General features: G+C 43.9%; 2 protein-coding genes and 1 pseudogene across 4 annotated transcripts; 1 reads left to right on the top strand and 2 right to left on the bottom strand.

Moving 5' to 3' along the window:
* Positions 1-1,235: 1,235 nt before the first annotated feature.
* On the bottom strand, positions 1,236-14,522 carry gpbp1l1 (GC-rich promoter binding protein 1-like 1). The gene is made up of 12 exons (XM_069719483.1): positions 14,241-14,522; positions 11,413-12,763; positions 10,838-10,952; positions 8,150-8,279; positions 5,782-6,110; positions 5,272-5,347; positions 4,960-5,156; positions 4,650-4,793; positions 4,155-4,310; positions 3,817-3,941; positions 2,024-2,126; positions 1,236-1,882 (listed from the first exon to the last, which is right to left on the bottom strand). The coding sequence occupies exons 3-12, from the start codon at positions 10,895-10,897 to the stop codon at positions 1,712-1,714; spliced, it is 1,491 nt and encodes a 496-aa protein (XP_069575584.1). The 5' UTR covers positions 10,898-10,952; positions 11,413-12,763; positions 14,241-14,522; the 3' UTR covers positions 1,236-1,711.
* LOC138633321 (transmembrane protein 69-like) lies at positions 13,549-17,072 on the top strand (annotated as a pseudogene).
* Positions 17,073-17,146: 74 nt separating this feature from the next.
* Positions 17,147-22,056, bottom strand: ipp (intracisternal A particle-promoted polypeptide). Of its 3 annotated transcripts, none has more exons than XM_069719479.1 (10): positions 21,975-22,056; positions 21,131-21,570; positions 20,822-21,033; positions 20,359-20,578; positions 20,036-20,191; positions 19,696-19,863; positions 19,473-19,610; positions 19,088-19,210; positions 18,731-18,951; positions 17,147-18,382 (listed from the first exon to the last, which is right to left on the bottom strand). In XM_069719479.1, exons 2-10 carry the CDS (start codon positions 21,483-21,485, stop codon positions 18,158-18,160), a joined length of 1,818 nt encoding a protein of 605 aa, XP_069575580.1. In that variant the 5' UTR covers positions 21,486-21,570; positions 21,975-22,056; the 3' UTR covers positions 17,147-18,157. The 3 variants fall into 3 exon arrangements, with proteins under 3 accessions (XP_069575580.1, XP_069575582.1, XP_069575581.1); XM_069719481.1 differs by lacking the exon at positions 21,975-22,056 and adding an exon at positions 21,690-21,897; XM_069719480.1 differs by lacking the exon at positions 21,975-22,056 and having other exon boundaries at positions 21,131-21,678.
* Positions 22,057-24,794: the final 2,738 nt, after the last annotated feature.

Here is a 24,794-nt window from a genome sequence, read left to right as displayed (position 1 = left end):
GACTGACTGATTCTCTGTAATGTGTCGTGCCGTCTCGGCTGCACAGAACAGGATCTTGAAACGAACATATAAATGGAGAGAAGCTTGATCTCGGTTATAGATGGCACGCTGCTCTTCTTAGTATGAAAAGTCTAATTTTTTGCTTAGATTTTTTTTTTACTCTTGCCTGAGTCTCTACTCTCTGAATTATATCCGGGCAGGACATGAGTGAATAATTAAACCTAAAATAACGAGACCAATGTTTTGTGGATCAAAGCCTGGTTGAAAAGTTGTACATGTAAATGTGTGGGACACTGGAAAAAGTATTTTAGAAGTTTTGTAATCCTAACTGTAGGTCATTCGGAGACAGAAAATACAAACGGTGCCTTTTCTCTAACGGCGCCCCCTAGTTTTTTTTTGTTATTCGGAAACTTGATCAGACCCGTCACTAGTTATTTGACTTCACTCTTAATGGCGTTGCACACAGAACGGTCTCGGTTTTTGTTCTTCTAAAGCGCTGTACAGTTTTAACCGAGAAGCGACCTTATCAAATAATGAGAAACCCAAATGTTCACGGCAGACATCTTGACCCGTCAGAGAAGGAACGGTTCAGGTGCAGCTAATCAAGAGTAATCGTGGCTCATGGTCATCGAGACGTCCAGTGTCAGGAGCCGGAATTGAGCACGTCTAGAAACTCCCGACATGACTGTAGAAATACAGCCATTGTTAACACATTTCTACTGCTCGGACAAGTCAACATATTCTAAATGGAAAACTGAAAAATGTCAGATAAGCACTCCTTTATAAGTCTGAATGAAATTGTGGTGATAGCTGAAAATCGGGATGATTAAATTCTCCTTTAAAACATGTCATTTGTCTGTTTGTTTAAAAAGTAAAGTGCTTATGCAAAGACTTTATATGATCATAATCATGTGAACATGGCTTTATTCCACATTATGTCAAAAGTTTTCAAGGACACAAAATGTAAAAAAAAAAAAAAAAGCAGCTTTCATGACTAAATTGAAGCTAAAAATGCAGTCCTTTTAGAACAATTAAATACTCAAGAACCAGTAACATTAAGAGATTTAAAATATATAATTAAAAGCTGTGTTTCTTGTTTTTGTCAGGGTAAGACATAACTGCTGTTATCTTGCCGCTCAGACTTTGCCGAGAAGGCAGATTGTCATCTTTTGGACTTTTAAAAACTGGTCTACAAAAAAAAAAGTAAAATGACGTAAAACACCACAGTAGCCAGATTCATATTGAAACATATCAGCTTATCAGGAACCAATTTTTATTAATATCATTAATAATGTGTCATCAGCATCATCAATGAAATGAGTTAGTCTGTTTAAAGCAGAATCAAGTGTGCATTCATTGCCCTTCTTTTCTTGATGAACACTTCAGTTCCACAAAGCGAGGAAGAAAAAGGAAGGGGGGATTTAAAAGAGGGCAGGGACTGCAGTGAAGGAGGAAACGCAGGGAAAACAACGTCTGGCGGAGCAGGAATCTCCCCCTTCACTGGGATATGATTGGTTTTCCCTTGTGCAATAACGACAACAACAAAAAAAAAAAAAAAAAAGGAGAAAAAAAAAAATCAAAAATCAAAAAAAGAAACTTCAAAATGGTGCTCTAAAAACAAAGATGAGAGGAAGAGGGGGATTGCTTGCTGGGATGTGGTGTTGGCTGTTGTGTTGTTGTTTATTTATTTTTTTTGTTCCATAAAGCCACGTTAGGATTTGATGCAGTCGTCGTCATCAGAGGTCTGGCTGCTGCTACTGGTTTCGGACTCGGAGCCCTCCTCGACATGCGCCTCCGCCACACTCCTCCAGGGGGTGAAGTGGAGGGTGACACCCCGCGTCCTCGGGAGAACCCCGTTCCTCTGCATGCCGTTCCTCTTCAGCTGCTCGGAGGACACGGACATTCAGAGCGTCACTGAGGTGCAGGTGACCATTTTCTCATCACGTACACCGACATATTAAGTGATTGCTGCACCTCGTTTGACTTAAAAAGGAGAAAAATAAAAAAAATAAAAAAATCTCACCTGTTCAGTTTTAGTCTGGAACTCTCTCAGCTCGTCCTCCGTCAGAGGCAGGAAGTTGTCATCATTTTCTGGATACTCCTGCCAGCCCATGGCCTTCAGCAACCTACGTCAGGACAGTCATGTTCTTAGTTGACTGTGTGTGTGTGCGTGTGTGTGTGTGTCTGTCTGTGCGTGTGTGTGTGTGTGTGTGTGTGTGTGTTATGGCTGGGCGATATGGACCCAAAATCATATCTTAGTATTTTTAGGCTGAATACACGATACAAATCCGTCAGTATTTTCTGCTGTGGGCTAAATGTTCAATTGCAAGCGGAAGCCACATGAGACATCAAAAGCACTTTTATTAAGACAGAGTGTTATCAAAATAAAATACAAACAGAAGAGAATTGATGTAATATAAATATCCGAAAGTAAAAACCAAAGAAAAAAAGGCCTATTTTTGAGAACGGTCTTTCAGTTGTTTTCTGTCACAACAACAGACTGATGTGCTGCTGTAAGCATGTTGTCTCCTTTCTGGTTGCTGGTGTTCCTGTTACTCGTACCGGTTTTGTTGCTCAACTCACTTCATTTACTGTATTCTTCATTTACATTTAAACCTGCACCAGTTCTGTTCAGGCACTCACAGCGGTCTCCTTCCGTCAGCGATTTTCTTGCTCATCCCACAGTTGTTTACAATCTATTCAGATGTGCTAGTTCCTTTACTTTAACAGTCAGCGATGGTCTCTCTCTCTCTCTCTCTCTCTCTCTCCATGTTTAGTTATTTCTGTGACTCCTTTAGTGATAATGATACACGAGGCGAAGCTCTGTAAATTGGAAGTGCAAGTTTTTATCTGCAGGCCGTCACTCTGCTAAACGGTAAACATCGTCAACGCCACACCCAGCCGCATCAGCACCATTTGCACTGTGTGTGTGTGTGTGTGTGTGTGTGTGTGTGTGTGTGTGTGTGTGTGTGTGTGTGTGTGTGTGTGTGTGTGTGTGTGTGTGTGTGTGTGTGTGTGTGTGAGAGAGTGAGAGATATATTTTTTTGCACACAGAGTGGAGCTGCAACCGGAGTCAAATTCCTTGTATGTGTAAACATACCCGGCCAATAAACTGATTCGGACAAAATCCTAATTGTTAGCTGCGACTGTCAGCCAGCCACCGGTAGCCAGAGCACCCGGTCTCCCCCATGGCAGCTCTGAGGGAGTCTGGGTGACAGTCTGAAGGGAGCGTAGCCGTGAGCAGAAGCCCACAATTCATCACCGACCAGCTCAGCAGGGCTGCAAGTAGAGAACTGGCACATCGGGTGGCTGATGGAGGCCAGTCACGGATATATCTGTATTGGCGTGTACGTCAGCCGATATGCACCAATGTGCAAACTCATTTTATAGAACAGAATGCAGAAAAGACGCTTTTGGCAAATTAGAAACTGCTCTTTGTTTTTTTGAGGGAAGCTTAGTGATTCAGTGCACTTGTGCGAGTGTCGACGACAAACTAAAATATTCTGCCATCATTATCACAAGTGTTTGACGAACACGTTTGAGGGACCGTTAGAAAAACGGTCTACTTTATGTAAAGAATATCTGTTGGTCAGTCGGGCTCTTGAGTGCGAGAGAGAAGCGCCGGCACAGCTTTACCGGTTATGGAACGCAAAATCAAACTTCAGCAACATAAACCGTCTCATCCTATAGCTCCTTCAAAAAATGAGAAATATCACGTAAAATGTCAATATTCTGTCTGTATGTATGTATGTATGTATGTATGTCTGTCTGTCTGTCTGTATGTATGTCTGTGGAAGGCTGTTAGCAGTGTCCTACCTGTGCTCTGCCTCCAGGGAGCTGGACAGGTGTTCGGTGTCTGAGTCACTGAGGGAGTAGGACAGACCATTCTCGTGGCAGACTTCCTCGCTGTAAGCTTTGGGCTCCGGGGTGCTGCTTTCACCCTGTGAAAATTCACACCGCGGCAGAATACGCGGTCGAAAAGATGAGAAAAATACGACAACAAATCCAAAGTATCATGTTTGAAAAGCATCTCCAACTGCCCAGTGTGACGATGAAAAGTACGGCTCTCGTTGTGCGTTTGGCAGCAGCAACACATTCGCTGAAAATGAAATGACCTGAAACAAATGTGGAAAATAAGCCAAACTGCTGCCCACCTCTCCTGATGTTCCTGGGCTGCTGCTCGTCGTCAGCTCTCCGGTTCCCTCGTCCTTCAGAGCTCGCAGGAACTCGCTCTTGCGGTCCGGACCGCGGCGCATCAGCTTCAGCCTCGACGGAGCAATATCTATGGGAGGAGTCGTGCTGGAAGGGTGCTGCATTTCAGAAGAAGTTACGAAAAGGAGAGAGAGGAAAAAAAAGTTAAGTTAAGATCAACAATGATCAGACATTTAACTATCTGAAAACTGGGGGACGAGAAATAATCTGCCAGATTGAAAAGCAGAGCTAAACGTTTGCCAATTTCAGACATTTGAAAATTCAGTCAGACACCACGCTAATAAATCATTTTAAACAAGATGAACTCACACAAGTGTTGGGCCAGCTACATATGTCACACATGCAGTCACAGTAGCAGAACAACAAGTCTGAGCAAATTTATAACCCCAGGTTTTAGCCAGGACATGAGGTGATCGGTCTTTGTCTGCCGTCCTCACCTCTTTCGGGGTGTTGTGCTGCGGTGCACTGACTGGGGTGCTGGGTTTGGCTGCAGAGACGGGGCTGGTGAAGACTGAATCTCGGCCCGGCATGTGAAGGCCAGACTTTGTGATCTCTCTACCGCCGGATTTCCACTGGGTGCTCTGCAACAGAGGACACGTGTCCGTTACAAAAACACGACCGGCGCCAACCAATGCGAGGCTCGTTGTCCACTTCGTGCACGTTTGCTCGATAAGCGTACTCTGCGCCTCGGCCGAAAGTATTCAAGCGGGCGGTCGAAGTAACTCGACACGTCGCCGCCGGTCTTACTTTGGTGGGGGCCACAGCGGGCTTCGGGACCAGGTTCTTGTAGACGCTGGAGCCTGTGATGGGAGCTTTGCTGCCGTTGGTGGGCAGAGCGGCAGCCGTGGCGAACCCCGCAGAGAAGGCTGTGCTGGGGTCCTCCTTGGAAATCTTCTTGATAACCAGCATTTTGGACACCATCTGTTTGCCGCTAGGGGGATTTTCTGGAACGTAATCGGGACAATGAGGGGTGAAACATTAGAGGTGGAGCGGAGGATCGCTTAAATGCTGAACCAACTTTTGTTTATTCAAGAAGTGAAATCCAGTCTGGCCTCTTACCCCACACTCCAGCATGGGGAGCGACTGCTCGCATCTGAGTCCCAGGCTTTCCAGTTGTTTCAGGGTTGAGGGAAGGCTAAAGGGACAAACACAAGAGCGCCTGCATTAAATATCTCCGCTTTCAAATTCTGTAATTTCATGTTTACGTCCAAGAATCTGAGCATGTTGTTGCTGACCAGATTTTAGCTGAGCAGGCAGCTGAAGGGGAACTAATGATGGATAATACTCATGATATTATTTAGTTTTAATCACAAGGTTAATAGCGGGAGCAAATGGAGAAAATTGAAAATGTCAAGTGAAACATTTTCTGGCTGTAGTTTTGATTCTATCCAGTGTGAACAATAACCACCAGTCTTCTCATAATATAGTTCAATTTATAGCCGACTGAACCTTTACGTAAAAACTCAGATAGCTTTGCCATAAATTCAAGGTATTTTATCTTTTGACAGAGCTTTGTCAGTCAAGACGAGGTCAACGGCATGCTCCGGAACAAAAAGGTTATCTACTCACAAAGTCCTCCTCCACAAACTTCAGCTTGTCGTCCTTGCTGTCTTTGCGTTCCTCGTTGGGGAACTTGTCCTGGTACGAGGTGCCCTTGCGGGGATGGAAGTTGCCATTGCGTTGCCGGTGCCCCCCCTGCCTGTCCCTGTCGCCTCCTCCCCGTTTGGGGTGGCGTCCCTGGTGGTGGTGGCTGTCCTGGCCACCCCGCGGAGCTCCGTGCCAGTTGGGTGTTTCCTTCCAACACGAGCCCCCTGCCAGCCCGCCGTGCCCCCCTTTGGCCACCCCCGAGTCCACCGAGTCATGCCTCAGAAGCAGAGAGGGCTGCTGCCATCCATCACCTCCAGGGAGAACAAACATAAGAGCGTACGTGAGAATAATTATGGTGTAACAACAGCCGAATACCACCGAAATACGGCTTCGTCAGGGAGGGTTCCCTCATGACCTTTAGAAATGTCATCTGAATGCTTTGAATCGTTGTCGGTGTGCGTCTGTGACTCAGTGACCTCTGATGACTGCACATACTTTTGGGAACAACCAATTATAGTTAGGTTTTTTTTTTTTTTAATTAGAGGAGCTGGTGTTCTAGTTAAGGAATGCTTTGCTGAAGACTTTTTGAGCATGAATGGCATCGTTTTACTTTACGACCACATTCATGTACAGATGTACTGCTGCACATTTGGCAAGGCCAGTATTATGCTAATGAAGTCATTTTTAAAAAGTAAAAAAAGGATGCTTGCAGACTACAGGAAGCATAACCCCCCCCCAAAAAAGGAGGGATAACAAAGAAGTAGAGCCCGACGGACATTTGGATATATCGATCTACGGACTGAAATGTGGACAGAGGAGGTTATTTCACAGTGCAACGATTAACTTTATACTCCAAAATTACATCAGTGCGCTCAAACAGCGAACTTTATTGGTAATGTAGTAATTATAAATAACTACAAACTAAAAAAAACATCACAACGAGAACAAGATCTGAATTAAACCAAGCATCTTTTTACATTTTTTTTTTTGCGTTATGTTCTATAAAAGCAGTTTTCATGTCAGACAACCTTGTCGCTCTTTGATAAGCCAACATCAGGCAACAAATCTGTTGGGCTCTACAAAAAAAAAAATAAAAAAAGACACTCCTGGAACTTTCTACTGGGTGGAAAAAAATTGTTCACTCACGGGAATAACGTTACAAAAACCGAGATGAAACGCATCCAGATGCAAAAATGTGAAATTCCACAAAACAGCAACTCTGTGAATCTTTGGCGCCAACTTCACAAAAGAGATTAACAAGCATGTTAAAACTGGCATCACACCACATGTATTCTCAGTTCGCACCAACAACCGCACGACTATAACACACAAATGCTGATCTCTCGATGAGAGAAACCAAAATTAGTACATCTTCTGGAGAGAAAGGACAGATGTGGCTTCATACACCTTTTCCTTACCGACATTTTAACTCGTCACTGAAGGTTTAACACGGGTGTATTAATGATGGCTTTATTCCACTTAGGGGCAGGTCCTGCTTTTGTGTATGCTGGTTCACTGTCATGGCTTACGGGGGACGCTTAATGGAACTCGGCATTCATTTGGAACACCTGTACTTTACCTATTACGGCGAGTCGAAACGTCTGCTGTGATAAAGGTCGTTATGACATGTAGAATAAAGCAAACACCACAACTACCTCCAACACGTCATCAGTTACGTCTCTATCCACAACAAGGACCTGGATTACATCCTCTCTCAGTACTCACACAATGCAAGTCCAGCAGATGCAAAAAACTGCAAGTCTTTTCTCTTTCAAGCCGAGAGCTTAATATAAAAAAGGACCTAAATTACCATTTCAATAAGTCTTAAAACTGGACTTTTTCCATCCCTCACACGACCTCCTCCCCCGGTCAGTGTGTGCAGTTTAGAATCAATCAACTGATATAGTCGCAAGCAGACTTTAAATTAAAGTTTAATTTAAAGCCCCTCCGACGGTCCACTCATGCAGGTGTTTCCAATTATTCTGTCTGATGAGACCTTCTCTTGCGGCTGTATTGATATGAACAAACTGCACTTGATTGACATCTCTCTGTTGGTTTTGTTGCATCTCTTAGGGTGGAACAAATAAGTCTTCAATCTCGTCAATCCAAATAGCTTGGTGACTTGGCACAGCTCCCTTCAACTTCCACCTGACGACACGTCTCTTTACTCAGAGTAATTTACAGAAACGTGTGCAGGGCCAACAATGTTCCCTTCAGCAATTCTTTTATAGTGCGAGAAGATTCAGTGGCGTCTTTCTGTTTGCTCATAAGGCCCTGTAATAACAACCACAAGATTAGAAAAAAAGAAAAAAGAAAAGAAGCAAAGAGGGTAAGTTGTGCTCACTGTTACCTGCTGGAGCACGCAGGGAGCCGTTGTTGAAGAAACCATCAGAGGAGTTGTGGCGGCGGCGGCTCACAGCAGTTCTGCTGTCTCTGTGGTGGTGGGGCTCACCTTGTTTGTCAAGGTTGGCAGCAGGGGACTGGAGTGGGACAGAAAGGAGACAACGTTTGTCAATGTTAGGCCTCGTTCAGACGGCCAGCCCAAACCAGTTTTTGGTCAAATCCAGATTGATTTTTCAAAGTCTGGACAGCAGAAAAACACATGAAACGGGATTTTTGCAAATGGGATCCGACCCACACTTTGAAGTGGTTTGAAACGGGATTCTCATCGGATTTCTACAGATCTGAACGCTCTTCTGACACAGATTGGATTTCTTGCGTTACTTGCAACACGACACACAATGACGACGTCATTTACAGAGTGATAGAGCAAAGAATCTATTCTACCACGATCACCGAGTGGAGATTTGTGCACTATGGAGGTCAATGAGAACTATCCAGGCAAAGTTGGAGGCAATTTATCAAGAAGCATCTTGCGGCATGGAGGAAAGGGCTTTACAGAAGTCGTTGCTTTGCAGTTCGAAAGAAAAAGAACAATTCTAAAAACTAGGTACCAGGAAATTACATTTCTCCATACTTCCACATTGAAAAGCTGTATTACCAGTGTAGATAGCGCAAGTCGTTACCACAGTAACAAATGCAGATGGGTTGGTGATGTGTGGACACACCAAAAACCGATCCCCTCACTTGCAAATAACAGTGCGGACAGTTGGTCCTAAATATCTGATTTGAGAAAAAAAATTAAATAAAATCTTATAACGACCTACACAGATAGGGTGGACAATGACAAACAAACTTGTGGTCAGGGTAAACTGAAAACTAACCCAGAAAAGTACAAATCAGAAACAGAATTACTATTGGACATCTTTATTGTCCCTGCATAGAAACTTAGATTAACATAATTCCTCTCCATACTTTAGTCTCTCTCCTCCTTCCTCAGAGAACTTATCTCTCAGCCAAAATGCCTCCGCAGTCGTCTATTCTTAGGGAACAAAAAAGACATCACGGAAACTACAGCAATCATAAAAACACAGTGCAGATCCTTTTTAGTTATAAATCATGAAGTTACTGCACTGACGTATTTGTATCTTTAATAATGTAGACTGCCAGTGCTCAGGTCTGAATCACATCCTCGTCATCAGCGGAGGATCAAACATTAAATCAGATTGTGTTCCTTTTCCTGCGAGCATCACCGAAGAATTTTTATAACTTCAAAGACGAAGAAAAAAAAGCTACAGAAAGAATAGAAACTGTAACTCTAACCCTGCCAAATCGAAGCAGGCTAATCCCCGAAGACAAATGACACCGAGGTGAAGTCTTGTGTCAGCAGGACAGTGACTGTGCACTTGCTTCTGTCTTGACTCTTTGATTTCACAGACAGGCCAATCAGCTGGGCAGCTTCCCGACTCACAGATTACACCGAGCTCCGGGAGCTCAGACACACAGACCACTCACAATATTTAATCTTAACTAAAAGCTGTCGACGTAGCTCGGTTTCAGACCTCTGAATTGGATCCACGTCACACACTATGTCCGTCAAATGAAATACTCCCTGGTGCTGCTCATTTGTACGGCCTTTGTAAGTGGACATAAAGCTGATCACATTACCACCCTGTGTCTGACAGTTTGAGGTAATGTACTGCTACTCGTGGAAAAAAACTGAAAACACAAGGAAAACGCCAACTTCATTTCCTTAGCCCGTGTGCTCTTCAGGCTGTTAGCCACGGCCTGCTGAATAGAGAACAACAGCTAGGTTCAACAGTCAGTCTTTGATAAATCGTAATTGACTCACATATTTATCTTGAGTTGACACAGCTTCCCCTTTGTTCCAGTGGTTAGTGGCCATAATACTGATAATACGGTTTGAAATGTGCCGATACAGGAAAACAAGGGAACGAGTCGAAATAGGTCTTACTAATGGTGTCGGGACACCACATCATACATTACAAGATTTTAACTTAACCATCACAGCTAATTAAGCATCAGTTTCTATTTGGGAAAAAAAAGTTTTTTTTCATAAGTCACTAGACTTCAGGGCTAAAAACTGGCCTTTCAGTCTAAATATCAGAACTGATCGTGTATATATGATGGCTGAGGTTTGAGAGAAGCAGCATTAAAACAACGTTATGGCTTTACAATCGGTTCAGTATAAATTAATCTATATCTATCGCTACCCTGACCACATAAGAACCAGTCCCTCCAGGAACGTGACTCTTGATTCTGCACCAAGTCATAACAAATTCAAGCCATCACCACCCAAAATTTTTTTCCCCATCATTTCCACAAACCATCGCAGCCTTTTAGAAAAGTCCATACAAATTTACAAATGTATGAATGCAAAGAATTGCAGAAAAGAAAATGTACCATGTAGTGACTGCACTGTTTGTCCCTGAAGGGGACTCGATCACACACACACACACACACACACACACACACACACACACACACACACACACACACACACACACACACACACACACACACACACACACACACACACACACACACACACACACACACACACACACACACACACACACACACACACACACACACACACGTGTACAGACACATTCAGTAAAGGGCGTTTGAGCAGCGACTGTCTGAGATATACTTTCAAGGTCTCACACACACACACCTTGGCAGGCTGGGGTGTGGAGAAGTTAAGCCAGGCAGGGACAAAGTCATGCTGCGCCATTTAGGTCCAGTGTTTCCGGTCAGTGGATCGAGGCATCAAACCTCATGGCCAGGATCTAACAAAAGGAAACGGACAACAGCAAATACATTTTTTTAATATTCAGATTCTGTCAGCAAAAACATTTTTTAATATTCAGATTCTGTCAGTTAAAGCTCAGAAACATCGATCTTTGATTTCATGTCATCTCTTTCAAGTGCTTTGTCTCCCATCAGTTATTTAGAAATTCACTGCGTTAAGGTCTCCCACAAGACGAGCCAAAAAGAGTCCTATTCTTAGCAGAAAACAACAAAGTTTGACTTGCTGCAGCTGCGCCTATGAAGTTGATATCTAGTTGACAGCTCGGATGGAAAAATATGTTGTGCAGTATAATAAAAGTATTATTTTGCAATGTGTGTCTGTAATAGATTTTAGACGGCTCACAAATGTCCACAGTACAGCAGTGAATTTCATGGCTATTGAATACAGCCCTGCACGTTTGCCCCAGGCCAGTCAGTGAGGTGAAGCTTCAACATTACCCCAGAGTCTGTGGCTCTGAAGTCCTCTGCCTCCTCTCGCTGTCCGGCTGGGCTCAGTTCCTCAGGCCTGTTGGCACTGATCACAGTGTGTGCACTGACAGATGGGGAGCGGCACGCTGACAACCCCCTCTCCACCTCCGCCAGGACAGCGCAGCCCCTTTCCCCAGAGGCAGATCCCTTCGTCCAGGGTGAAACACTTGGAGATGAGAGGTCAAAGAGGTTGCAGGAATGATCTGGAATGGCGATCCAGAGAACTGGCCAAGCAGGTTGTAGTTTTTTTGAAGCAGAAGCGCGGAGGTCTATGAAGGACAGATTTTCTCTCTCGAACCAGAATCCAGGCGGTTCTTGTGCCGGTCACGTCTTTGATGAATTCTACCGTTTCCAGTCCAGGGAACTTTTTTCCAGGCAGATTAAATCCTTCAATTTATTTGAACCATTTGCTCTTATTGTCATGAGTAAGACCCAAAACCTGATTGGGCTTAATGCTGATTGGCAAAATAAATTGATCTGAAAGGTGATTTGTCCCAACGGTGAGGAAGAGTCAGGCTGTCGTGTTACTAATGTGAGGAAACAGTCTGTGAACGCTGTCTGCCCTGAAACATGGACAGCAGTTTGTATAGCAGTTCCACTTTGACACCAGATGGGGGAAGAGACAGGGGTTGTCCTGCCACACTGTGGGCCAGTATGTTTTTCTGTCGACTCACCTTTTACCGAATCATTTTAGGATCTACTAAAACGCATGCAGAAAAGAAAAATGAATTCAGAGACAGTCTGTTATTGGCATCGGAGGTCACTGAAAACCACTGCTCACCTCATTAAACTGGTGAAAAGACTGTCTTAGTTTGAAGAAAAGAATGCTCAAAGGTTCAAAGTCACATGACAATGAAGGAAGTAAAGCCCTATGTTACATTGCCGTCCTTTTCAGTTTTGGTTAGTGAAATAGCGATGCTGCTGGATGATGCATTATAATGCTGCTTCTTTCTTTGTATGTTTTACCATCGCATAAATAAGATGCCCATTTAATTATTTGCAGTTTTCTGGCTGAAGCAGATGTAGTATGGAGCTCTGATTTCATAAATATGCAACATCTAAAAGTGAGGAGATCTGTGCGGGGCGTAAAGCAACAACTAATCTTGTAGAAAAAAAAAAAAAAAAAATCCTCAAGAGAGCTCCATCAGCTTCTTTTTCTCAGGGAAAAAAAATTAAGGTTGAAAAACATCACGTATTCAAAATCTCTCAGGTGGATCTCTTTTCCCTTTTGGATGTAAATTTGATCACACTGGACGTTTCAGTGCAGTTTTCGGTTTTCTTGCTGATGGTTCTCGGGTATTTGGAAAGGAACAGACTGGGCCTGCAATAAACAAAATCTGCATTAGGCTTAATTCACACAACACACAATACTTACACTCACTTGCCAGACCTAAAAAAAAATTGGGTGGGTCAAACATTGCTCAAAACATTGGAAAACACCATCAAATTAAACAGCCTTGCAAACTACTTCTACAAAAATACCACGGTGGATTTAACGTCTCTCTAAAGTCGATTTATTGCAGACAAATTCAACTTAAACTAAGTTTTTCTTCAAATCCCATCCGCTTTGTTACTGTAAATAGCTCAAGTGAAAGCCAGACATGATGAAATATACTCCTCCTTCACTCGATACCTTTATTAAACCCCCAAAATATCTTCCAAATCAAGAGACACCCAACACCTACAAGGAGACCGCTTTTAACACTTGAAATGCCTTTTGGAGGAGGTACGAGAGAAAAATCATGACTCGGTGCTCTTTTTTAGAAAATGTTGTCTGCTTTTGTAAGTGAAATATTTAAACCGGTGTGTAAAAAAACAACAACAACAACATGAACAGTATCTTCCTCAACACTTCTGGATCTAAACAGGCTCAACACCGTCTGTAATATAGTACAGTACGAAACAACGTGAGGTTACAATCCCCTAAAAAAGCAGATTCTTCAGTCCACGCACGCCTCGTCCAAACAACACGTTATAATAATAATAATAATAATAATAATAATAATAAAAGACCAAAACAAAAATGAATGCGCAAACTCAAGAGTTCACGTATTCCCACCGAACTATTTATTACGTAACAGCTGGATATCAACGAGTTTCCTTCACTGTGAAACAAAAACACGAATGACTGCAGCACGTCTGCGGACAAACTACTACTAAAAAAACAACAACCAAAACGAGTCCCGATAGTAACAACATGGATACGCGCAGGAAGGGAAACCCGTCCGGCACACCGGACCGGACCGGACCGGACCGACCCAGCGCGGGTACACGTTTTCAACCGAGGCTAACCGGCTGAAGAATGAAACGTGACGAATGAATCCAAGAGACGCGGAGAGACCTGCCGCGGTGTTTCTCCAACTCGTCGACATTGAGCCACTAAACTAACACCGTTGTTGTCAAATCTTGTCCCAACTCCGCCGCGGTTAGCCTCGAGCGATTGTTAGCTGGTAGCTGGCTGTCGCTTAGCTCGTTAAGTAGCCCGAGAAAACAGTTTGGCGTTTTGGGGGTGAATCGGCGCAGTTAGGGGGGGCTCGGCCGAGTAAAAACGCGACCAACGCGTTCGCGGTGCTCCAAACGGGCCTATTTGCGCGGCCGTCGCGGACATACAATAGGAGGTAAACAGACCTGGCTTCGTTGGATCAACACGGTTTCAAAATGGCGACCCTTAGCAGCGGCGGCACACATTCATCAGCTTGCTAAGTGCTAAAGCGAGCTAACTTTGCAGGTCTTTCGCGGCGGATCCCGCGGATTGAGACGGCCGTTCAAATATTCGTACGAACTCCGCGCATACTTACGAGAGTACACCTTCTCGCGACGATAAGCCTCCTTTTTTAAAAAAAAAAAACCAGGGCCGCCGATGTTTGTTTGTGTTGTCGGTCCGTGTCGCTGCGCTGAAGGGATTCGAACAGCCTCAAAACGGGCTGCGTTCAAGACCCGTCGTGATTATGCAACTCCGAGAGGTTCGAGAGGGTTTTTAAATCCGAAGTTAGGGTGGGAGGGGGGGGAAAACACCGCAGCTTTTGCGAAATAAAATTCTTGTTACAGCTGAAATCACAGCGCAATATTTTTGTTGGTAGTTTTTTTTTTTTTAAATGTTCTCTAAACACTGTGCGGCTAAATACGTAAAGTGGGATTCTGACACCTTGAATGCGACTTAATACCTCCGTGCCACCGCCAGCCAAACCAGTCGATGTCAGAACCCGTCTCGATCAACTCGAGGAAATTAGGACAGGCATTTAATCGAGTGCCGACAATTCTGGCAGCGAGGAAACGACCTCCAGTTTAGCTTGTTGACGTCAACTTTGTTTCTGTTCACTGTGTAATTGTGCCTGCAGTGACCTGGGCGAACCGCCGGATGACAAAAAGTTAAAGGGTAACGTTTAGGTAGCCGCAACATCTTTGGTTTAAAGGCTGTTACAGCAGGATAGCTTTGTATTGCATCAGGTTGAGAAAGTCGATGGTACAGGTTGTGTGCTAGCTGATGATAACACCCACGTCTGTTTGGCTTGGTGTAGACATAACGCCAGAGTGCACGTGCTATGAGGGGTGTTTTAATACTTTTGTTAATTAATGACGCGTCTTTTGCAGATTGAAAATGATTCAATTTGCATCTGGAAGACGGATCATGTTTGGGGTAAGAAACAAAACAAAACAAAGTTCACTGTTTAATTCAATGGTGCTGTATGTGTCAGCAGCATATAACAATAAATCGTGATATTAATGCTTTTCTGTGATTTAAAAAAAAAAAAAAATTTTATTGTCTCAGGTTCCAGCATGGAGATGTCTTCAGCAGATGACCAGAGCACCAAACTACACCACTAAAGCTCAGCTGCTGCTTCATCCTCAAGTCTCCTCCGTGTTCATACCACCCAGATCAACTTCCACCAACAGACTCCTGAGCATCAGGCCGGTGAGCTCGCAGCACGGAGGTGAGAGCAAGGAGGGTTTCAGCTTGAGGGCCCTCGCCAAGGCTCCCAAACCGGCTCTGTGCCTCGGCTTCTCCGGGCTCCTCCCCTTCCTGTCTGCCCCTCTCCTGATGGCTGCCACACAGTCCTTCTACCCTGAAGTGGCATATGCGCAGATGGTGTACGGGGCCTCCATAGTGTCCTTCCTGGGAGGAGCCCGCTGGGGGTTCGCCCTACCTGCCGGCAGTCCTGCTCAGCCAGACTGGATGAACTTGGGCAACAGCGTGGTGCCGTCGCTGTTGGCCTGGCTGGCGCTGCTCTGCAGGGACAATATTGCTGAAGGAGCCCTTGTTGTTCTCATGGGACTGGGTCTGTCTCTGCATTACGACCTGACCCTGCTGCCCGGATACCCTGCCTGGTTCAAAGCCATGCGAACTGTCCTCACTCTGGTTGCCACCTTTTCACTGGTAGCGACACTGGCTCTTAAGAAATTCTGTGCTGAGAAGAAGCTCAAAGAGATTCAGAAGTAATTTAAGAGGACAGTTTGTACTTTGAGCCACTTGGACTTAATACAAATGTAAAATCAAGGGAACATGTGCAGAAAGTTCTTGCTGTACTAAAACTGAGGCTTTTCCCTCGGTTTCTGGCAGGCCTTGATGCCGTGGTGGGCAGTGATCTGACCAAAAACTCTGCATGTTCACATTATTTTGAGGTTGAGTTAAATGGTAGAGGAAATCCTGAATTCACAGAACCAATTTCGTGACTTGTACAATACTTTTAATATATTTTTGGACAAATTTGACATTTACAAATGTGTCATGTTTAGAAAATAAATAACAGTTTTGTGAGTTGCAAAATGGACGCAGAAATTTCTCATTAAGATATCCAAATGTAGCTAAGAAAAGACTTTGAGGTCAGTGAAACATTTATTAGAAAACACTTGTAGAATCACATTCTTCACTGTGATGAGTGAAGAAAAATGTTCTCTTCCCAAATTATGTGTTTAAACAGATTACTCAAATATGGCAATTTTACATATGCAAGTTTGAGCCAGTTGATGAACACTGGTATAATTTGCATACTTTTAATTGTTGTCCAGCTGAAGAAATGCTCTTAGTTATTACATAGTTCTTATATTTTCAAATGTAAACCACCTCCAAATGTCTTCATCATACAGTCATGTAAAGATGTTACATCTTCTTGCATCACAACCTCTAACGGCGACATTTTGACCGTTTGACAGGCAGAAACGACTTCTAACATCCCATTATTCCCAAAGTTAAAATGGATTTTACTGGTAAACTTCAGTGTAAATCCACGAGCAGCGACTTTCTGTGGCCCAGCTGGAGGGAAGCAAGGCCAGATTTTCTGTTGTCTTGGAGGTGTGCCACATCAATACCAAACAACCTTGCAGCAGCAAACTTCAGCCAAACAAGACAAAAGCAGAGCCTAATAAAAAGGGCAGTGGAGATTAGATGACAACAGAGGAGCCACAAATCAGCTGAGATGTCCCAATGTAATTGGCATTGCCACTTTAGTTTGCTTATAGAGAACATCTTTTCTACTGCGGAGGTAGACACATATACTTTATGTACAAACTCAGTGGAGAGTCCTTTATACTCTAATGTTTAGGCAAAGACTGCTATTGAACTTGCCTGATGTGTCACTATAAACCCTCGTTGCATCACTCAGTACGTCATGGAGGCGTTTAAAAAAAAAAAAAAAATTGAGTTGCAGTCTTGCCATCTTATATGTTGGGGAGTGGATGTAGGTTAATATTAATCCAGACACACACATAACTGTTGTGAAGTTTATTAAGACTGAAAAGTAACCAGTAAAGGTTGTTATAGTGTGACATTATATTGTTTGAAAACGGATAACGGAATATGTTAGAAAATACAGTAATCATGCCACGACTCCAGTCAGATTGAAAACATGATGTGCTTCACCATCCAAAGAGGAAACATGATAAATTACCGTGAAGTCGGTAAACACATGAAGTGTCTCCGAATCAGCCGGTTGTGTACCTCAACATTAAACAGTTGAAATGTAAGGAGGAAAATCGAGTCCTTTCATTGATGAGTGAAATGTTAAACCGGACTTAACTTGCCTGATAAATAGTGACAAAGAGGCACGAGTATTTACACTAACATATACACAAAAATCCTCCAGTGGAAACAGAGGGACCACCGGGCCACGGTGGCAACAGTTCAAGTTTACAGATATCACAAACCACCCAACTTAAAACACTCAGAAGTCTCATTTGGTTTCATTGTCAACCAGGCTCAAGTGGTTTGATAAAAGTAGTAAATGCATGCACCTCAAACTTTTCTTTGAGGAAAATAAAACATCACAACCTAGAACAGTACTCTCAGTCCCCACAGGACTCCAAACACTTATCAAAAAAAACACTTTCTGGTTCATCAAAAATAGATCTCTTCCACTGTGTAAAATGATCCTCCTCATCATCAGGATAGCTTTGTCTTCAAATATAAATAAGTAAGGAAAATATGTGTTGCCACTAATGTTTTTGTAAAATAATTTAGTGAGTTGAAAGCAGTGAAACACACGAGTCACGTGTCAGTGTTAGCAGTTTTCAGCATAAGTGCGCTGTCATAGTCCTGTATTCATTAGATGACAAATAAAAAGGAGACACATCCATGTATAAATAACATATGATCATGTGAAACCCTACTTGAGGCAGAAACGCAATTTTCCGTGTGTTTCTTAAGGTGCAGCTTCTCTTTAGTTTTTTGGGATGATTCAAGTGCCGACGTTGGCGTTCACAGTTTGATTGTTCCTGGCCGTCAGAGCACAGCCAGCCCGCCGTCGCAGCGGCTGGTGATCATGTTGCCGACCTCGGTCCAGGTATCCAGGTGAGGGTCGTAGATCTCCACGGAATCCACCGTCACCGGTGCGGAGAAGTCTCGGCTGGCCGCCCGTCCCCCAACTGCATACAGAAGCCCGTTCACTGCCGACACCGACACGCCTGCACGAGCGGTCGACATCGGGGCCACCTCCACCCATTTCTCCTGTACAGAGACATTTACAGATGTGGGAGAATGTTAAGAGTCCATTCGTTATGGATGTAGGACGACTCCGGGGACATGATTTGTAAAATCAAAAATACAACTGGATAGATGTTGATAAAAGTACTGAAAAGCTGTCTCATTGGCAGCACGTACAGCATATGGAGAAAAAAAAAAAAAAAGCTGGCCATTTAAATACCATTTGAGATGTGAGGGGTAGCTATTTCAGTGGCGTATAGTTTACAGACACCGGATCAAATTATATTAATCATCCTATACATTTCCAGTATAGCTTTTCAACAACCTTTTTAGGATTGTTAAAAACACCAGTGTCTTTTAGTGTCACTTTACCTCTTCAGGACAGTACTTCTCCACCGTCTCCAGTGCACCCAGCGCCTCATTCCAGCCGCCCACAGCGTAAATGCAGTTATTTAGGCAGGCGACGCCCACATAGGCTCGACGGGTGACCATAACGGGCAGCGCGCTCCATCGACGGGAGATGGGGTCGTACACCTCTGCAGAGCGCAGCTCCATTCCTTCGTCACTGATCCCTCCAATGACGTAAATGAATCCTGGAAATAGACGGCTGCATTTAGGTCAAAGCTGCTTCACCGAGTATGAAAGACTTAATGTACAACGAGATCAGCGTTTCTCTGTTACATAACAATACCGAACAATTTTCCGACACTAAAAAAGGGAGGAGCACACCTTGGAGCTCGGAGCAGCCAAAGTAGTAGCGGGGAACTGCCATGCTGCCGATGACCTCCCATTTGTTGTCCTCTGGGTCGTATCGCTCCATGGTCTTCCCAATCTCAGAGCCGATCCAACCGCCTACAGGAACACAGCAGGTGACAGGAGTGACATTTGTTCTTCCCAAGAGGCTGGTTACGAATGACTCTTTTAATCACACTTACTAAATAATTTAGTGTTATTTCACAGTCGTATTGCAAAACATTATCTTCTGCATGATAACCCTGTTATAACCTAATCATTTCTTTAATAACATTTTCTCCGTGTTGCCTCACTGCATGTAAAACTGCACAATCGGCTTGTGGTGTTTTTCGGTCAAACAGGAATAAATCGTGGTGTTTACCAAGTGCGTAGAGAGCACCATGGCAGGGGCAGACGCCAACCCCGCAGCGAGGAAAATTCAGAGACGCCACAGCCGCCCACTGCTTGGTAACAGGATCATATCTCTCTGTGCAGTCGAAAATCATTGAGTCTTTCTCCCCTAGTAAAAACAGAAAAAAGAAAGGTCATTTCGCTGCCAGGCGGATAATCATTCAAAACGGAGCCCAGTTCAGACTCTCCCTCACCTCCCACCACATAGATCATGCCCTCCAGGACTGCGACTCCCAGCCCACTGCGGGCCTGATGCAGGGACGACACGGTGGTCCAGTACTGGTTGAAGGTGTCGAAGCGTTCCACGCAGCTCAACGCCCGGCTGTCACTCCAGCGGCCGCCCTGCAGCCGAGTGTAGCCTCCTGACACGAGGAAGCAGGACGGTCAGTCTCATGACATCTGTTATTTAACCCCATGAGATTTTTTTGCCTTGACATGTCATATTGTAAAACTTCACAGTCTCAAAAATAAAACCCTGCAGTCAGTCGTCACATGCCACTTCAATAATATAAAATAAGATATGTGATACAGTACCGATGGCATACAGGTATTTTCTTGCTTTTCTTCTCGGTCTCATCTTGGCTGGTTGTAGCTGACTGTACATCTTGTTTTCTTTGGGAGATTTTGTCACCTCAGTGTACTCCTTCAGCAGAGTCTGCAGTGCCACCCGCAGGCTGAAGTCGGTAATACCTTTTTAGAGCGAAAAAGGGTACAAAAAAAAAAAAAAAAGGTTCAGTTAGGGTTTGTTTTCAAGATATTCTTTACCGTTTTTTTGCATTTTACAACAACATATCGACTCTGAAATATAAAAAGTGCAAAATGTAAAAGTGGAATGCAAATGTTCATATTTTCCTCACCTTCTATGTACTTGAACAGTCTCTGTGGGGAAAGCAGAGGGAAGCGGACCGGCTCCAACACCTCCACTACGTGTTTTTTCCTCTTTGCCACATCTTGGATAACCCAGTCCATGGCTGCAGTGAATACCTGGTACTCATCCTCAATCCTCAGCTCCTCACTTCTGAGCAGCCGCACCAGCTGATCCTTCGACAGGCCCCTGAACTCATCGGTGACGCACACCTGAAAAGGAAATAGTTGATGGGAACAATTTGTAAACATTAAACTTGGAAATTATAATACGAGTTAAAGCACTTTTAGAAGCATAAATGATGCAAATACAGTGATGATGAGATGCTGATGGTGTTTGACTTTATGGAGATTATATCTACTTTCAACCAGCCATAAAAACAGGAGCTTTTAACAGCAGCACCAGATTCTTGACAAACATATTCAACGTGAAAAATGAATCTTCTGTGTGCAGACCTCCAGAAAGTGAACGTGGATGTAGTTTTCAGTAAATTCCAGCATCTCCAAGCAGGCAATCTGCTCCAGGAACTGAAAGATGCCCACACAGTTGGACGGGTCCATGTGGCCCTTGAGAAACTCCCCACAGATAGACACCACCTCGTTCAGCTGCAGCATGTCTGCTGCCACCATCAGCTCCTGGACATTCTCCACGGTCACGCTGATCACTCCTGATGGGAAGGAAGGACACGTTTCCATCCGCGTTAGTACAAAACTACACCGGTTTTAAGGAACGCGACGACGGGGAATATCAGGACTGACGCTGACCCGTGTATATGAAGTCCAGCAAAACCTCAAAGACTTCGGTGTCCACTCCCAGGATCTGCACCTCGTCTTTATCCGCCTCCCTCATCCCGCCAGAAAACAAGGCGGAGAAGTACGGGCTGCTGGCGGCGAGCACGAGTCGGTGCACCCTGAAGACCTGGCCCCCCACTTTCAGCCCCACATCGCAGAAGTCGGTGCGCAGTCGCATCTTGTTCATCTGTGCCAGGATGAGTCTGGCGTAGCGGTCTGAGGCCAGCAGAGCCTGCTCAGACCCCTGGGTTGCCATGGCAGCCGCGGCATCACCACCACCACCACCACCACCACCACCAGCGGGTGTTGACACAGAGATGGAGGACATGGCAGCTGAGGCAGGTCTGCGTTACCATGGAGGCCACAGCACACACGAGCCCTCCTCTCCGATGAGTGTCAGCATAAAAACGGGCCTGAAAAACACAAGAGGCACGAAATACCCCCCCCCCCAAAAAAACAACAATGGATCTCAAGTCAACTGTCGGGCGACCAAACAACTTTTGCTTTACCAGCAAAATAATAAACAACATACGCTTTACAAGCTGCCCTTCTCCGTTGTCACCAAAAGCATTGGAGAATAAGTCACGTGTCCATTTCTCTGTTTCTACATGAGCGTTAAAAACTCCCGCTGTTAGCCGAGCATGCTAACCATCGGGCGAGCTTCAGTTATAATATTCAACAGGAAGATGGCGAGCTGGAAAAAAAGACAGCTTCTCTACTCGTGACTGCCAGCTCACTGAGAATTACGGACATGAATACGAAAAAAAAGAAAGAAAGCAGCAACAGTTCTTGTTGTTGTTTTTTAGTTGCGACTTACCCGTAAAGTTTACCGACAAGGATTCAGGAGGCAACTTCCGTCGCCCTGCAGCCTGTCTGTCAATCCTTGTTTCCGGATCGACTGCACTGGGCTGATCCGCCTCCTTCTTCTTCTTCTTCTTTGAACTTTTAATGGTAGTTGGCAAACTGGCGTCGAGGCGCATTACTGCCACCTACTGGACTAGATTGTCGGGCAAGTAGCTTGGCGAGAAAAACAATAAATAAATAAATAAAACATAAAACACAAAACAACAAACAAAAACAAAAAAATAACCCCTAAATTCTCCTTGTTATTCCTGTTCATCTTAATTAACTTAAAGACTGTAACTATCGTAATGTCTTTCTGGACTGGGTCTGACTCTCCAGGCATTACTAATAAATCCACGAACCCTCTTTTCTCTGAGTAGTCATAACTCTTGTTGCTAAATTACAGAAAAGTGTGCTTTGTGTCTTAATTTTTGGTGTATTTATTATTGTTTTTTTTTTCCTAATTGTTATTATTATATGTTTAAATATATTTAGTTATTTTTGGGGTCAGTTCAGCCAATTGGATTCAGCCCCAATTTCCCTGCAGGTTTTTATTTATTTTTACAGATAAAACGCCAGGTGGCGGTGTTGCCTTTAAACAAGCTGCTAAATGAAAGGAAGTCCTTGACAACAGGCCCCAGAAACCCATCATGTAAAATTATCATGGTATTCTTACCATGTTTTGCCCCCCAGCAGCAGAATGGTAATTTTAGATTGAGCTCTCCTCCAATGTTGGCCGTAACCTCTTCCTCGGTAGACTTGCAGCTTGCAACCTATCCTGCTCTTAGACAGTTTTACTGTGGTAGCCTGGTCCGGTTTTGTTTTAATCAGTAGCTTGGGATCAAATTAGTTTAAATATTATGTTGGAAACCTGTGTTTACCTACAAGGACTATACAGCACTGCCTGGGCCCTTTCAGACGTGTCTGGTGAAAAAAAAAAAACGCCTCTGAGCTACACTGAAACGTTCAAGATCATCTGTCACACACACACACACACACACACACACACACACACACACACACACACACACACACACACACACACACACACACACACACACACACACACACACACACACACACACACACACACCTGAAATACAAGTCGGGTAACATCTGTCACTTGACTTGTATTTCCAGCTATTTTCTATGTGTCACTCAACCAGCCAGTGGTGCACAAGGAAATGTGACGTGACATCATCTGCTTTGACCAATTAAAAACTCAAAAGGCTGTCAGGTGCCAGTCTGACCATCTTGTAGCTGCACACACACCTGGCTGGGTTTCCCTCCTGTTGCCAAGTAGCCTCCCCGATGCATTTCCAGTATGTCTGGTTTCTCTAAAGGACGTCAAGCACGATCATGATCTCAGCTGAACAATTAGCTTATTGGATAATGGACTCTTAGTAAGCCAAAATAAAGACAAAGCTCACCTTCTGGCCTGAGTGAGTTAAAAAAAGAAAGAAAAGAGAAACAACTCTGTTTAATGTTTTCTCTCTTTGCAGGATGGAATTGAAGTTCAGTGTTAAAACTAGAAATTAAAGTATTAGAAGAAATTCTACATTCAACTTTTTTTTTTTTTTTTACCAGATATCTTTTCACGAGTTAACTTTAATCTACTCCCACCTGTAATTTCTGCCATCTAATGTTTTTTGTTTTTTTTTGTTTTGCAGGAGCACGATTACTCCCACGAGCCTAAGTTATGTGTTAATGACGTTACTTATTTGTAACAGTCCTGAGGTGATCTGTGCTGTTTTGCAATTCAAGAGCCTCATTAGTGTTTCATTGCAGTGTGACAACAACCTCCATCCTCAATCAGCAGATGGTACATACGTGTTCTCTACAAGTTCAACACGATAAGATGCCCGTTAAGAGGTCGATGGACATTTCAGTCAGAAGTTCAGATTCTTCTTTTTGATGCCTTTACTTGGCACAAAAAGAGGCTTCTGCTAAAAACACAATATTCACCTTAATAAGTGAATTTTTTTTATTTTTTTTACACTTTTATGTGTTTAATTTGTTTCATGAAAGTGTTTCTTTTGCTTCCCCCTTTGTTCATGATGCTGCTGCCAGGGGAGGTGTCCCTTGTTAGACAGGTTTTAAGTTTTTAATAAGTAGGTGAGGTGCTCAAATGAACATGAATGTGGTGACACAGACTTCTTTCTGCTGCTGTGTGATTATGCCTCTTCTTTTTTTCTTCTTCTTCTTCTTCTTTTTTGTTAGTCTTGGCTGAAGTCGCTCATTTTTTTTTCTGCTATAGGGAATGTTCTTGCATGTCATGAACATCATCATTATTTTTTTACTGATCATTATGTCTCTCCCGTTGTGGTGAGTGTTTGCCTTGCTCCCCAGAATTTTCCCATGTAGCGTTGGGGGGGGTGAAGGGAAAAAGAAAAGAAAAAAGTGAAGAGTGTGAGGGGGTCATCGTATGGAAAGTGGTCACCATAATTACCGTGCTGTTTTAAGTGCAGGGTATGTCTGACTTTTTCATCGGGGCTCCGGCTAGACATTTTGACCAGGAAAGAAAAACATTATGAGATGAAACTGACAGATGATGTGGGAGTAGAGTTCAGATTTTACTGATTGGATTTAAACCTTAGCAGATAACACAAAACAAGTGTTTTATATCATGTTGCCTGTCTGCAATACTTCTGAATGGCAGGCTGCTGTTCTGACCTTCTGACCTTCTGACCTGTGTGACCCCTCTTTATCCAACCCACCGTGTTCATGCACGCTTTCAGGCCGAGCTGCGTCTGATTTGAACCCTAATGCTCGTGTGCCGTCTGCACCGGAGCTG

Source organism: Brachyistius frenatus, unplaced genomic scaffold (assembly GCF_029030835.1).
Source record: "Brachyistius frenatus isolate BFR_SWC_R1_liver_20210118 unplaced genomic scaffold, ASM2903083v1 Contig_215, whole genome shotgun sequence".
Classification (NCBI taxonomy): Eukaryota; Metazoa; Chordata; class Actinopteri; family Embiotocidae; genus Brachyistius; species Brachyistius frenatus.
The sequence above is the reverse complement of the archived record's forward strand: the minus strand, read 5'-3'. Positions and strand labels throughout refer to the sequence as shown.

Excerpts from the sequence above, each read along its gene's own strand:
- gpbp1l1 (XM_069719483.1), bottom strand. The coding sequence starts at position 10,897 with ATGGCGCAGCATGACTTTGTCCCTGCCTGGCTTAACTTCTCCACACCC. Across the intron at positions 5,157-5,271 it reads TCCCCATGCTGGAGTGTGGG|AAAATCCCCCTAGCGGCAAA; the intron begins GTAAGAGGCCAG and ends ATTACGTTCCAG. Across the intron at positions 2,127-3,816 it reads TCCCTGGAGGCAGAGCACAG|GTTGCTGAAGGCCATGGGCT; the intron begins GTAGGACACTGC and ends GTCCTGACGTAG.
- ipp (XM_069719479.1), bottom strand. The coding sequence starts at position 21,485 with ATGTCCTCCATCTCTGTGTCAACACCCGCTGGTGGTGGTGGTGGTGGT. Across the intron at positions 19,864-20,035 it reads AAAATACCTGTATGCCATCG|GAGGCTACACTCGGCTGCAG; the intron begins GTACTGTATCAC and ends TCCTCGTGTCAG. Across the intron at positions 19,611-19,695 it reads CATGATCTATGTGGTGGGAG|GGGAGAAAGACTCAATGATT; the intron begins GTGAGGGAGAGT and ends TGTTTTTACTAG.